Source organism: Choristoneura fumiferana, chromosome 8 (assembly GCF_025370935.1).
Source record: "Choristoneura fumiferana chromosome 8, NRCan_CFum_1, whole genome shotgun sequence".
Lineage (NCBI taxonomy): Eukaryota > Metazoa > Arthropoda > Insecta > Lepidoptera > Tortricidae > Choristoneura > Choristoneura fumiferana.
The window spans coordinates 1,756,340-1,771,356 of NC_133479.1; the positions used below are offsets into that span (position 1 = coordinate 1,756,340).

A 15,017-nucleotide genomic window follows, 5' to 3' on the forward strand; every position below is an offset into this window, starting at 1 on the left:
AAAGATAACATTGTGTTACAAATAATAGGCCGGGAAGTATCGCGTTGCAGGCGCTGCGCCTCCGCTGCCTGCAAAGAGATGTCATACAACTTTCCCGGCCGCTGTCTGGCAATGCGACCGTCTTCTGTTTCAACGCGAGCTGCGGCACGGCGCGCGCACAACAACAGGGCGACGAAACTAACGTCCCGCCAGCATCATTTCTTGATTTTTTTATTTTATTTCATGTCATGTTTGAGAAAAGCACTATCCAAGCCTCGGCCGAAACCTGGGGTGGCCGGCCTCGCATCCCTATTCGTCTATATCTGATTGCCCGGCAACCCCCTACTTTCCGGACTCTACAGTAATGTATTATTGTACTATATTGTAAGTTTCGCGAGGTCGAATATTTTTTGTACATTTATGTGGTATGCATAGAAAATGGCTAAAAACATATAGAATTATTCTATATTGCATACATGCGTACGCGCCACTTATTGACAAGGTGCAGGTTATAAATACCATAATTACATTACCAAGACGTCAAAAATATCTATAACTCTTGGCACTAAGCATAAGGTCACTGTATACATTGTATTGTATTTTATTTGACGCTAAGTTATGACTTTAATATACATGCATTTCTACAAATACCATGCAATTCATGATTCCTGAGTCGGAAGAAGAAAAACAAAACATGTAATCACTCAACAACATTTATTTTGTACCATCCATTTTTCGTACCATTTCATTTGCACTGTGTAACTTAGTTGCCGCAGTACGTAAGAAGCACCTCTATGGTGCAGGGTTGGAGGCAGCACTCCTCGACGATCTGCCTCTTGCCTTTGGGGCCGGAGAGGCCACGAGACTCGGAGAGGCTCCTGGAGTCAGACAAGCCTCTGGTCTTGGCCAACCAGGGCCAGCTGAATTCAGGCTCGTAGCCTAAGTCCAAGGAGTTGTAGTTGGATCTGGTGAGTCGAAAATACAGATGTTGAGGTGTTATATCGTAAATCTTAGCGTAATTAATTAAACGGAATAGTTGTAAGAATAACTGAGCATTTCTAATAACCGAACCAACAAAAAGTTGTAAACCCCGACATTGTCACTTCAAAGTTCAATAACTCAGAAATGGCTTACCGATTTTGATGAAATATGTCTAAGAGCCATCACAGACAGACACACAGACAGACAGACGGACAGACACACATAGCAGTCAAACTTATAACATCCCTCTTTTTGCGTCGTGGGTTAAAAAAAGCCAATTTCGTTTTGCTACATAGGTATGTGTGAATTAAAATCACTTTAGTTGCGGACTTTAAAAAACGTCATAAATTAAGATCCTTTACACTGTTTTAATTTACTGCGCATGATTGATTATCTTTTAAACAGTAAGAGTTAGGCCACTAAGTGTCTTGGAGACATTACATTAATTTGATCTGTTAATGTTCCCTTATAGTTAACGGAACACAAAAAAAAACACGGTGTACGTGATCAGCAAAGACCAGAATCATCATCTTCACGCTCGAGTGCAATCAAAAGCATCTGGTAACTTCGATGATTTAGGCTGGCTGGTATTTTATAAAATATAACGTTTTAAACTTTCGTGATTTTCACGAGTAGACCACGGCCACTACGATGTTGCCGAAACGTCGAGGTTAATATTTCTCGTGTGTGTTAGCGTGATAAGTCCCGTTGGTGGTATTTTGACTATAAATAATAAAATGTTACTAAAATGTAGATAGATAAAATAATATTGACGAAAATTACAACCTAAATTTTAGTGACCTAGAACTAAATATTTGTACGCTTGCTTACAATGACATGTGCTAAACTTATTTTAAGATCATTTTACTGTATTCTTACAAAAAAATGTTTTTTTTGTTTTTTTTTAAGTTTTAGGATCACTGAATGACTGTTCCGTACATTTTGATACTGCTTAACCCTGGCTTAGCACTTATCTTGAACCTATAAACTAATTCAGAGATCGTATTACCTAACGTGCGGGCGTTCGCGAATGCATTAACTATCTCTTTCTAATATCATCCTTTAGCCTTTACCGTGTGATAGAACGAAGTGGTGGAAACGATAGCGATTCAAAGCCTTAGAAAATAAGGTCTCTGGTACTAGCCGTTACCCGCGAATCCGTCTGCGTAGAATTCGGTTATTGCAATCCAGCGGGAACTTTACAGTTTTCTGGGATAAAAACTACCCTATGTCCTTCCGTCCCCGAGAGTCAAACTATCTTCTTATATACCGAATTTCATTTAATTCAGGTTCAGCGGTTTAGACGTGCTGAAGGAACAAACAAATGGATACAAAAAAATCAGGCATACCTTTTCACCAAAGTGCTGCTGTATTCGTTCTCGCACAGCCAAGCCAAAGCCTGTGAAAGCCGTCTGCCGCAGTAAGTCTGCTTGGTCTGATCCTGCCCATGTCCAGAAGCCAGGAGAGCGATGATGCCAAAGACGATGACCAGCTGGATCTTCATGATGCTTCTTGGAGTGTTCCTTCAGTTGTTCTTGGAACGGAAGGTGCTTGAATGTGTCGATTGTTGGAAACAATCCCGTTTTATACCCCTCACCTCATTGCTATTCAATCGAATGAGATGTTACCCTAATGAAAGCTGAATATGTGAAGAATTATTCCATATTTATGATGTTTAATTTTAACGCGCTAATGTGAGCTGACAAGCTATTGCTCATGTACCTGTGATTAACGAAAATAGGAGCAGGAAGTGGTTTTGCTAGTATTTAATCTTTCCATCAAGTCGTCATCATTCATTCTTGATCATCATTCATTCATTGAGTAATAAAGAAGTTTTTTTTTATCTGCTCAAATATATTTGTATAGTTTGACAGAAAGAGTAGTGAAAGACGGTTTAATGTAGACAGAGAGATCCGACATATGCTAATGTAGTCAAATGACACGGCTACCATAGAAAGTAGAGGTGAGACGTACTAGGCAAAACGCGGACTGAGTCTTGCGAGTACGCGTCCACAAAAAGACTAGATCCAAACACTAGGTCCACGAGTATCTACGAGTACTTAACTCATTGACTTATTGCGTAAACAAAATGATTCTCGTAAATGCGCTCCCGTGATTGCGTATAAACCTTACTAGTTTTAGTAGTTTTACGAATATCGAACTACCGAATTCCGCGTCATAGTTCAGTCTTCACACTTCATATTTTTTTAATTTTAACTTTTATTAAATACCGACTAAAAACTTCCCTACATACTTTATACAGGCTTAGGACTGTCAGCAATTTTTATAAATTTTTCAATAAAAAAGTGTACATAAATGCTTGTTTTCAAGTTGGCGGAACGTTGTCAGCCGCCGTACTCCTAAATACTCGTATGCTAAAAGAATCGCGGGCGGGAACGCGTACTCACGCGTCCAAGCCAAAACCTATTCCAAATTTCATCAGTTCAACGGAAAAGACGTGAATAGATAACAAACAAACGAACTTACAAACTTTTGCATTTATAATATTAGTGGGAAGTAACAGAACAGTTTTCAGCAATTAAGTTATGGATCATCAAATATAAAGTTCTGACAAGACTTAAGACTAGTGCCGTTCTCACATATTTATTTCTTTACTATAGCGACTCGAAGCTTCTAAAACAATGCAGCATTATATTCAATTTTGTGTCATTTAATTTAATTTATTGAACTTCGGTCTACCTTAAAGAAAGCTTCGCGAGTCCTACTGTGCTAATTTCCTTGTATAATTGACACACGTCGACTGACTTTAGCAGAACTAACGCTGTGTCCGCGAACACAATGCCGCAATCAACATTTACATGGATGATATGGCGTTTTCTCCCGTCTGGACTAGAAATATCAATCATCATTTTAAAGCAGGCATTGTTGGCGAATCCGTTTAGTTGGTGATTGAGGACTGGACAGTAAATGTAATCAAGCGTATACTATGAAACACTTTGAGTTCTCAGAAAATCTTAACTGCGCGTGATGGTGACAAATTCATGGAGTGATAGAAACAAAAGAAAAAGCCGTAGTAGAATTTATTGAATCAGGCGTTACTTTGCGGAGGTCCATATCAATGAACTAAAATAATTTCCTTGCTCACCCGCGACCATACGATAGCTAAGCTTATCCAAAATATGCGTGTTCATGCAGTTCCTCCACCTCCACACTGTAAGAACACACACAAATCACACAAACCCATCTATCACCAACACCACACTACACTGACGCGTTTCGAACTCAACCAGAGCTCATCTTCAGAGTGACACAACCGTACACCATGCTACCAGTTGTTAGTCTAACAACTCCATGCTACCAGTTCTTAGTCTAACAACTGGTAGCATGGTGTACGGTTGTGTCACTCTGAAGATGAGCTCTGGTTGAGTTCGAAACGCGTCAGTGTAGTGTGGTGGTGGTGATAGATGGGTTTATGTGATTTGTGTGTGTTATTACAGTGTGGAGGTGGAGGAACTGCATGAACACGCATATTTTGCATAAGCTTAGCTATCGTAAGGTCGCGGGTGAGCAAGAAATTCTTTTAGTTCATTGATATGGACCTCCGCAAAGTAACGCCTGATTCAATAAATTAATGATGGTCTTTCCGAAAGCGCTGGTAGTTTAAAAAACTACGTGTAAAAGTGCCCATTGCGGCCGAGAGTAAATAAAATTTATTTATTTATTTATACTTACATATATTACCTTATACTACCAATAGTACAGGATAGTTATAAAATTTATGGCAGAAGCTGTATTCTCTTAGTGCTCTGTTCTGCTCCTCTGCTTACCCTTAGTGATAATAAAGCAGCGTTGGCAGGCCTTCCAGTAAGAAAGGTGATGATATCGCGAGAATTGCAGGCAACTGGTGAATGCAGGTAGCGAGTTGACGTCCATTGGGGTGTTCTGTGAGAGATCTTTGTAAAACAGAGCATTTTTTCTGGCTGATGATGATGACGAATCGTTAAAACATCTTTAATTCAACTCAATGACTCCTAAAATCATATTTTATTAACAACGACAGGTATAATTTTAACCTTTCCACATCCCAGACAATGACGTCAACACCGAGATGGCGTGGGTTGGTTATTTTCCACTGAAAATCACAACCAGGTCGCCTAACAAGCGTGCATTAATTAAATAAATTAAAGGTATAAAAGGGGACACCAGCTTTGTATCCTCACATTAAACAGAACCAATTCATTCAAGCCACACAATGAAAATCCGAGTTTTGTTTCTCCTAGCCATCACCAGCTCTGTCTTAGCTGATAAGGACTCCGCTCAAATATACTGTGGGAGACGGCTAGCCCAAGTCTTAGCGGCTCTCTGTTCCAGTGAGTACCTGGTTAAAAGGTCAGGTTATAATGACATCCAGTACGGCTTTTCCCAATGGAAGCAGCCTGATTTCTGGCCGTGGATGGCCCCAGAAGAAACCCAGAGGTTGCAAGGAGGGAGGAACAAGCGTCAGATCGTAAAGGAGTGTTGCGAAAAGCCCTGCACTACTGAAGTACTCCTGACTTATTGCTGAACTTGAAGATATAGTAGTAGGTGTGCCGTCGTATTTTGTCGGTAAAGTTCGTATTTATCTTGCTGTCTCAACTAGCTTACTGAAGTTAATTGAGAAAGCAAATACCAACTTATCCGGTAAAGTACGATGGAAAACATTATTCGCTAGATCTGTTGCAAAGAGATTGAAACGTACCAGGGTGGAACCTTTTTATAATTAATTTCAATATGATTCCTTTGGCAGATCTGTGACATGTCAACATGACATTAGTAGCACAAAAGTGGTACGCGATTCTTTTTTTGACTGTACATTGATAGAGATTATAGACTAGAGATGCCCGTTTTAAGAGGCTCGGATCTCGAGTAGGTCAAAGTCTTGCCGAGATATCTTAAAAAAACCGGCCAAGAGCGTGTCGGATACGCCCGAAATAGGGTTCCGTAGCCATTACGAAAAAAATAAGTATTTTTTTTCCCTAAGATTTCGTATTTTGTACTGAATATTCCAAGTTTAGGTATATTTTATACCTTAGGCTGCTATTTACTCTTAGACTACTAATAATTCTGAAGAAAACTTAACCGTTATAGTTTTCTTTGTAAGTTTGATACCATCCTGATTTTTTTTAAATTTTTCTAAAATTGCGAAATATTCAACTAAAATGCAAATAGTGGGTCAAAAGTGTTACTGGAATCCAAAACTCGGATAAGAACTTTTACAGGGTCTTGTCAAACTAGTACTTCTGCAAAATTATTTCGGCTTAATTTTAGAAGAAGGCAGTTATAAATTGTATAAAATATTACGATGTATTCGATATGTAACTAGTCAATTGTATCACAATTTATAATAAGTAATAGCTTAATATTATAAACACTGACGATTATTAAATAGATCAGCAAATTTGAACTTTTTTTATTTGCAATTCGTGTGTTGATAACTGAAAACCTGATTTTTGACATGCTGGTGGACCGGCCAGGATCGTCTCCGCAAGACGGAACTCCTCCAAAATTTCGCACTTAGCATATTTGTCTTCTAGACCATCACTATGTATATAGCTTATGTGTAATTCTAGACGTCCAGTTATCTACATACCATATTTCATCCTTATAACCGTATTAGCGCGAAGGAATTACATACACACACCTACAGTCAGAAACTTTCGCATTTATTATAAGTAGGATAATGTTGGCAACGGGGGAAAATGGGGGAAAGATTTGGATTTTTGGATGTTTGTTCCGAATAAACTCAAAAACTACTGGACCGATTCAAAAATTCTTTCACCATCAGATTGCTAAATTATTCTAAAGTGTCATAGGCAATAGGTACGAGGGCGGGATGATAAGTAACTAGCCTTATGAAAAAATACTAATGTTTTCGTGATAAATCTGATTTTATTTTTCGACATAGTCTCCGTGTAGTTCTATGCATTTATTCCATCTTCGTTCTAAAGCTTTAATGCCCTCCATAAAATGACTTTTCTCAAGGCCTGCAAAATACTCCTCTACAGCGGCTATAACTTCATCATTTGTGGCAAATTTCTGTCCACCCAAAAAAGTTTTCAGCTTAGGGAACAGATGGAAGTCTGATGGTGCTAGGTCAGGCGAATAAGGTGGGTGTGGCAGCAAATCAAACTTTAATTCGTTGATTTTTGCCATAGCTTTAACACACGTGTGAACTCGAGCGTTATCTTGATGGAAGATGATTTTTTTTTTTCGCTAAACTTGGTCGTTTTTCCTGAATGCATTGATGCAGTTTATCTAAAAGATTAGCGTAATATTCTCCAGTAATTGTTTGACCTTTAGGAAGGTAATCTATCATCAAAATTCCACTAGCATCCCAAAAAACTGAAGCCATCACCTTCCCCGCTGATTTTACAGCCATAGCTTTTTTAGGAGCCGAACACCCAGATTCGGTCCATTGCTTTGATTGTATTTTTGATTCTGGTGTGTAATGGTGAACCCATGTTTCATCAGTTGTTACAAATCGACGCAAAAAATCAGCTTTATTACGCTCAAAACGGTTCAAACAATCTTTCGAGTTTTGCTCCCGAATCCTTTTTTGATCTTGCGTAAGCAATCGCGGCACCCAACGGGCGGATAACTTCTTCATATGCAATTCTTCACTTAGGATATGATGTACCCGTTCTTTCGAGATACCTATAGTGTCAGCTATTTCAGATAACTTCAATCGTCGATCGGCCAAAACCAAATCATGCACTTTGGTCACCATTTCTGGAGTCGTAACACTTTTAGGACGTCCGGGGCGGACTTCATCTTGGACACATGTACGGCCGCGTTTAAATTCGGCCACCCAGTTTTTTACCGCGGCATAAGATAGAGCACATTCACCCAACACATTGTTTAACTCTTCATAAATTTCTGTCCCCTTCATCCTCTTCATAAACAGAAACTTAATTACCGCTCGTTGTTCAAATCTATCCATTTTGAAATCAATCGACAGAATATATTTTCAAATGACAACAAATCGATTAAATTGTCACACCACCCGATTCAAATTTAGAACGCAGATAGCCAGAGACACGCTTTTAAAAATAGTATAGTTTTTTTTAATTTTTTTAATTTTAAATTGCAAAGGCCAGTTACTTATCATCCCGCCTACGTATGTATTACCAGAACTGTAAAAAACTGTAAAAAAATGTTGCCATAAAATAATTATTATCTTTCATCGCATACGCTGCGGAAACTATTGATGATAGAACAACAAAATGTTCTACTATATTAAAAAATATTTATTTATTATATCTACAAAAAACTTTGCAATACCACATGTCCAACTATTCTAGTTATATCACTATAACTACTTTTTTACTTTTTAAAAGCTGATAGAAATGCCGACGAATTTTACACCATGTTATCCATACCTTTGCATTAATCCTTATCCAATAATAACATTTTATATTCAAGACTGTTTTAATACCTGTAGATTACTTTTTGAATTATTCAAATCGGACATTCCATTCAAAAGATATTACGAATTTAACAATATCACTCCAATCAAAAAATGCATGAGTTACAATTTACTCTACGTCGACGCACCTCTGTTTCACGCGGATTTAGTTTTTGGGAAAAAGAGCTGAAAAATGTGTGTGAAGTGCTTTTGAGTTTTTTTTTATTATAAGTAGGATAATATTGGCAACGGATATAACTTAATTTATTATTATTGCAAAGATTTACAAGGGACAGTAGAAGCATTCGCCATTAATTAAACTCTCACATGATTTATACTTTCCGGACCTACAAGTGTATGAAATTTATAATGCCCAATTATAGAGATCGCTCCAATGATTGTTTATATTCAAACAAGGGCTATTACCTCTACAGGCGGCAAGCTTAAGGGTACGCTTCGATAGAAGATGAGACTTCTTATATAAGCTAGATTTTTTAAAAATATATAACTAGTCAGAAAAAAATCTGGCACGTATTTTTACTTTTGTCAAATAATAAATATCAGGGGACACTTGACACCAATTATTATTGACCTAGTCCCAAACTAAGCAAAGCTTCTTCTATGGATACTAGGCAACGGATAAACATACTTATATAGTGTGCTGGGGTCTATGCCGCAGGAGGGCCTCTTAGATGGTGTTTTCTTTTTATAGTTAGGTATATTTATGTTGTTTTTATTAATATTTTTTCCTATCATATTATTGTATGTTGTGTTGTGAATAAATAAAAGTTCCTTATATAGATAAATACCATACTTAAATACATATTAAACATCCAGGACCCGAGAACAAACATTCATATTATTCATACAAATATCTGCCCCGGCCGGGAATCGAATCCGGGAGCACAAGCTTCGTAGTCAGGGTCTCTAACCACTTGGCCATCCGGTCGTCAAATAAAAACATATTAAAAAGCCGTGATGGCCGAGTGGTTTGACCTATGGCCTCTCCAGCAGAGGGTCGTGGGTTCAAGCCCCGGCTCGCACCTCTGAGTTTTTCGAAAATCATGTGCGAAATTACATTTGAAATCACGAGCTTTACTTTAGATCAAAAAATTTGAATTTGAATTTATCCTCTCTAGGGCTCATTAATTTTTTGCTCCATTGTGTAGCTTCAGCAATATGTAAATAACATCGTTCTATTGATGTTTATATCCCAAGATTATGGCCAGAATCGAGAGTAAATGATGTATCATTATAGTTGTTATAAACATCTTCAGATAGACTTGGACTGGACGGTCTATACTTAACCAGAGCGGCCATTTTAGTTTAGTTATTACCCAATTGGTTGAAGCGAAGTAAATATAGGTTAATCTTAACATGAGAATATAATGCTTCCGTGGCATTAAAATGGTGCATATTGGTAGTAAAATGTTTGAGTATTAAATTCCTTATATGTTGGAAAGTTTCGTTTTATGCCGCTTCTTAAGATAAGTAAAGACTAAAGAAAATATTTGGCTTGCCTTTTTTGCTGGTTATTGCTGTAGATTTTTTTATAAAGCTAATTTCTTCGTAAGTTGAAGTGTACTCGTAAATAAGATTCCAGAGTCAGATATTAGTACTATTTTGTCATGGACAAAACCTGGGCTACCATATAGTATTATTCAACACCGGCTAAACGTACTACCACGAGCTTTGCGGTGAAGGTAAACATCGCGAGAAAACCTGCACAAACCTGCGGAGCAATGGTGCGTGTGCGGATTGGGACTCCCAATCCGCACTGGGCCCGCGTGGGAACTATGGCCCAAGCCCTCTTGTTCTGAGAGGAGGCCTGTGCCATCAGTGGGACGTATATAGGCTGGGATGATGAAGCCTAACTTATTGCACGTAACACGTTTATGAGTCGCGTATACCCCGATAAAAGTTGTACACAGCGATGCCGCTTGTTACCCACGACAGTAAACAGGGTTATTGACTGAATTTATTACTTTTTCGGTTATGTTTTACTACTTATAAATAACGAGTTCATACGTTCGATTTGGGTTGGATTTTTAAGCTGGGAGACGGAGGGATTGCGATGTTTGAGGCTTTTGTTTGATAGTGTATCTGTATCTGTAAAGTTAACTTTAGATTGCTTGTGCTAAAACTCGATAATATGTGTTTTCCCAGAGATAAGACCAAGCTAGATCGATTTGTCATCCCTCAAAACCCCCACATACCAAATTTCATCGAAATCGTTGGAGCCGTTTCCGAGATCCCCGAAATATATCGGGTGTGGCCTGTATTAAGAGTAAAAAAATAAAACATAGATCGTCCTCGTCAAACTGAACAACATTAGTTCAGTGAGTTTTAAAAATAATGGAGTTTTTGAATTTTCCTTTTTTCATACAATACTGCTATCAATGTACGCCATCCTACAGTATTTTTTTATTTATTCCTCTTAATGGCGGCCATAAGGCTTGGGCCAATGTCAGTTAAATTAAAGATAAATATATTCTTCTTATGCATGTTGTACGGTGATTGTAGTTTTTGCAACTTGATACCAAAATTCCAGAAACCACGCGGAGACCACTTGCGCATTAAAAAATGTCAGACACGAGAGCAATATAGAATTTTGTGATCACTGTTCACTGTTAAGGTTAATCGCCGCATAAAACACTATCAAAATTATACTTCAACTAGCCAAAGAAGCAGAAATACCAAAATTAGATATCGTCTACATCCGCCATGTTCGAATGCTACAAATCGTTTTCCATCCTACAGTACTTTTATTATATTATGGTGCGGGTGACACCTGTCAACATCACAAGACTAGAGAGTCAAAGTGTCGACACTTGAGTCGATAAAACGAATAATTTAAAATCTTTATCATAATTAATGTCATCGTTAATCCGATTATTACGCTAATTTTGATGAGAATATTAGTGACATTCTAAGTTGCCACTTAAGTATGGCTAAACGGAGTTTTACTTGCAAGAATATTCGTTACTTGCCAATGAATAAGTACAGATATAATTCAAGATCCATTAGGTCCCATCACTAAAAGAGCCTCTTCTATTACATTACATGCATATTACGTTTCTTCACTTAATTGTGCTTTGAATTTAATTAATTGATTATAAAAATCTGATAGCTTAAATTTATTTCGTATAACATAGTTCTTTATGTTCAAATATTTTACGCCAGTCATATTCAGGCTACAACTGAAATATACTTCCATATATTTAGACCGCAGCAACTTTTTTTGAGTAAAACGAAACGTTCATCAAGTGTCACCCGCACCATGCTAGAATGAAAGCACTGTAGAACCCATCCGACGTCGCCTGTCACGCTACAAACATCAAGCATTTTGCTTTACATTGCTTCTTCGAATAAACTTAAAAGTGTAATAAAAAATAAACTAATTATTTTTAAAAGTCGCTGAACTAATATTGTTCAGTTTGAGGAGTATGATCTATGTTTTAATTATTTGCTCATATAACAGGCCACACCCGGTATAATATTGGTATACAAGAATTGCTCGTTTAAAGGTATTAGATAGATAATTACTTTTAAGTATTCACTTACGCAGAAAATATACAAAAATTAACATATATTGTTTATTTATAATCTGCATCATTACAAAAGGAAAAATAAAAAATAAAAAATCAAATTCAAATGATTTATTCAGTAAATAGGCCGCAATGGGCACTTTTACACGTCATTTTTTTAAACTACCAGCGCTTTCGGAAAGACCATCATTGCCAAGAAGAATGCGCCGCAAGAAACTTGGCAGAAAGTAATTTTTTCATAAAATATAATTACAAATAAAATACTTAAAAACTAAATTATACAATTAAAGAAAAAAAAAATTCAAAAAATAATAATAAAAGAAATACAGGGATGTATGGGGTCCCTTAGTTACAATAAATACTAACTACTAACTATATCTATATCTACGTTCAGTGAAGTGTAGAATGCTTCCACCGTCATAAATTTTAAAATAATAATAACAATAATTTGGTTCTGAAATATACATTTCAGGTCAAGTAACCATTAAGCTTTTGGATTTCGAAGGCAAGTTCACGTCTGCCGCCCCCAAGTTAGCTCACACGCACTCATGTCATGCTCTGAAAGCGGAGCGGTACCGAGGGCATGGTATTGCTTCCGTTCCCATAAGCCTTATGTATGTATATATGCTCTATAAATAAATTTAAACTAATTTATTGAATCATTCATCATCATTACTGTTAATACTTAGCGGATGTCCATTATCTACTTCATATCAATTACTTGCCTCCTGGTTTAGGTCGCGGGTGAGCAAAGTTATTGTTTTACTTTATTGACGACTGGATGGCGAAGTGGTTAGAGAACCTGACTACGAAGTTTGAGGTCCCGGGTTCGATTACCTATACCGGCCGGGGCAGATATTTGTATAAATAATACGAATGTTTGTTCTCGGGTCTTGGATGTTTAATATGTATTTAAGTATGTATTTATTCCCATTTCGGCTTCACATCATTATTTGTTTGTTTTTGTATTCTTTATAATTTTGTAAATGTGTTTTCTCTTTTTTTTGTCATGATGTGTTGGCTGATTAAACATATTTCTATTCTATTCTTATCTATATAAGTATGTTTATCCGTTGCCTAGTATCCATAGTACAAGCTTTGCTTGGTTTGGGACTAGGCCAATTGGTGCCAAGTGTCCCATGATAGAAATAACTAAGCATGATATTAATTTATTTTATTTATTAAATTTATTGATAAATAAACACAAATAATCAAAAGAAACCAATAAAATAAAAATAAATGAATGAACGACACATAAAATTTAATTAATTAATTAATTTATTTATTAAAACTACAATTAACTTATTCTAAGCCTAGGAACATTTTACAAATATCACTATTGGGAAGGGTGCTTAAAAAGCTGCGATTCCTCGTTGAGCAATACGTTGATGGAGGTTTTTTTTTACTTATTGTAAGCTTTTGGAATAATTTATACATTTTAACTATACTAGCTATCAGTACAATCTACTGAATAATCTGTACTAAATAAAGTGGTTATCGGTTAAACGAATAACTGATAAGAGTGGATTTATTAATTACTCTCAATGATTGGAGTTGTGAACCATTAAGTAAATACTATTTGAAATCAATGAATGAAGACTGGAATTGATTGTGCCTTAGATATCGGTATGGATATTTTAATTGGTCCGATAAGCTACTTGGTCGGAAGCCGCATTTTTTTTCGTGGTCGAATACCAGTTTTGTGGTTTTTAATTTACAAACAAGAAGGAAATCTTTTCTATAGTTGCTTTTATTCTTACCTATACTTATACAGGTGATTCGGGAGATGTAAGCAATACTTACTTACCGTTGTTTAGATTTGTGAAAAAAAGTATCTGCACCAGTAAATCTAGTGAGCTTTTAGATTTTCTTTTAATAGAGCATCAATAAAAACTTTTTTTTACAATGTTTTTTTTTGATGTTGCAAACAAAAAGCATTAAGTTATTTACTAAGTGCGTGGTTACCATTATCAATTATTGAGTTTAGAGTTATTTCTGCTTGCGTCTCCCGAATCAGCCTGTATAACATAACACTTTGGATGCATAGACAAAAAAACCCAGAGTAACTTAAATGCGCGAACCGATCTAACTCTCGGCGCGTTGCGTGGATGGTGTGGCGATAATCTGTCGATCGGCGCGCGCGCCGCCTACTGTGAACCGCGCACGGCGCAGGCGGCGCGCGATCTATCGATCCATCGACTATTTTTGAGTTAATACAATTTGTTTTTTTTTTTTTAATTTTATTTAAAATTAAATTTTAAATCAATGCTGATTAATAATTTGACGACCGAATAGCCTCGGAAGTAGTTACGAGAGAATCTCATTACGAAGCTTGAGGTGCCGGGTTCGATTCCCGGTCAGGGCGGACGTTTGAACGAAAATACGTTTTTTGGTCTGTATTTTTCTATATAAGTATGTTTATTCATTGCATTACCCATAACACAAGCTTTGCTTACTTTGGGACTAGGTCTATTTGGTGATTAATTGTCATTTGTTTATGGGCGGTGGTGATCTCTTACCATCAGGAGACCCACTTGCTCGTTTGCCATCCAGTCGAATAAAAAAAATATATTTATTATTTATTTTACATTATCCCTGACTAACATAATACTTGACTAACTATACTTTTTTCCCGGAATAGGTTACTTAATTCGTATAGGAATGCCCAGAACTTAAGTTTTAATTTGTGTCGTAAGGAGCAATACAGCAAAATTTCATGTCTCTAGAATCAGTCTTTAAGATTTTTGGGATTCTACATGGATCCCGTGGGAATATCGGGATAATAATTAGCCTACTCATGTGTTATTAATTTAATGGACACACCATATTTCTTCCAAATCCGCCCAGTCGTTTAGCTTGAAGGAGTGACAAACCGGGTTCTGTCTTTTCGCAGAATTATTGTTTGTCAAATGTTTCATTTGCCAACTGTTTTATTCCCAACTCTCAATTTTACAGTAGGTTAGGTTAGGTTTGTTTTGTGAAAGCTCCGAAAAAAATATAGTTTCATAAAAAATGCTGAGTTGGCAAATGAAATGAGTGAGTCGGGAAAAGGAAGAGGACCGTGACAAACTTACACATGCACCCAAATACCTACAGACTTTGAT

The 15,017-nt window shown here is 36.8% G+C and overlaps 2 protein-coding genes across 2 annotated transcripts in view; one reads left to right on the top strand and one right to left on the bottom strand.

Annotated features, from left to right (window-relative positions):
* Positions 1-15,017, top strand: part of LOC141430102 (netrin-1-like) — a 274,374-nt gene that overhangs the window by 78,649 nt on the left and 180,708 nt on the right.
* Positions 677-2,513, bottom strand: LOC141429978 (bombyxin A-3 homolog). The gene is made up of 2 exons (XM_074090506.1): positions 2,310-2,513; positions 677-944 (listed from the first exon to the last, which is right to left on the bottom strand). Exons 1-2 carry the CDS (start codon positions 2,462-2,464, stop codon positions 743-745), a joined length of 357 nt encoding a protein of 118 aa, XP_073946607.1. The 5' UTR covers positions 2,465-2,513; the 3' UTR covers positions 677-742.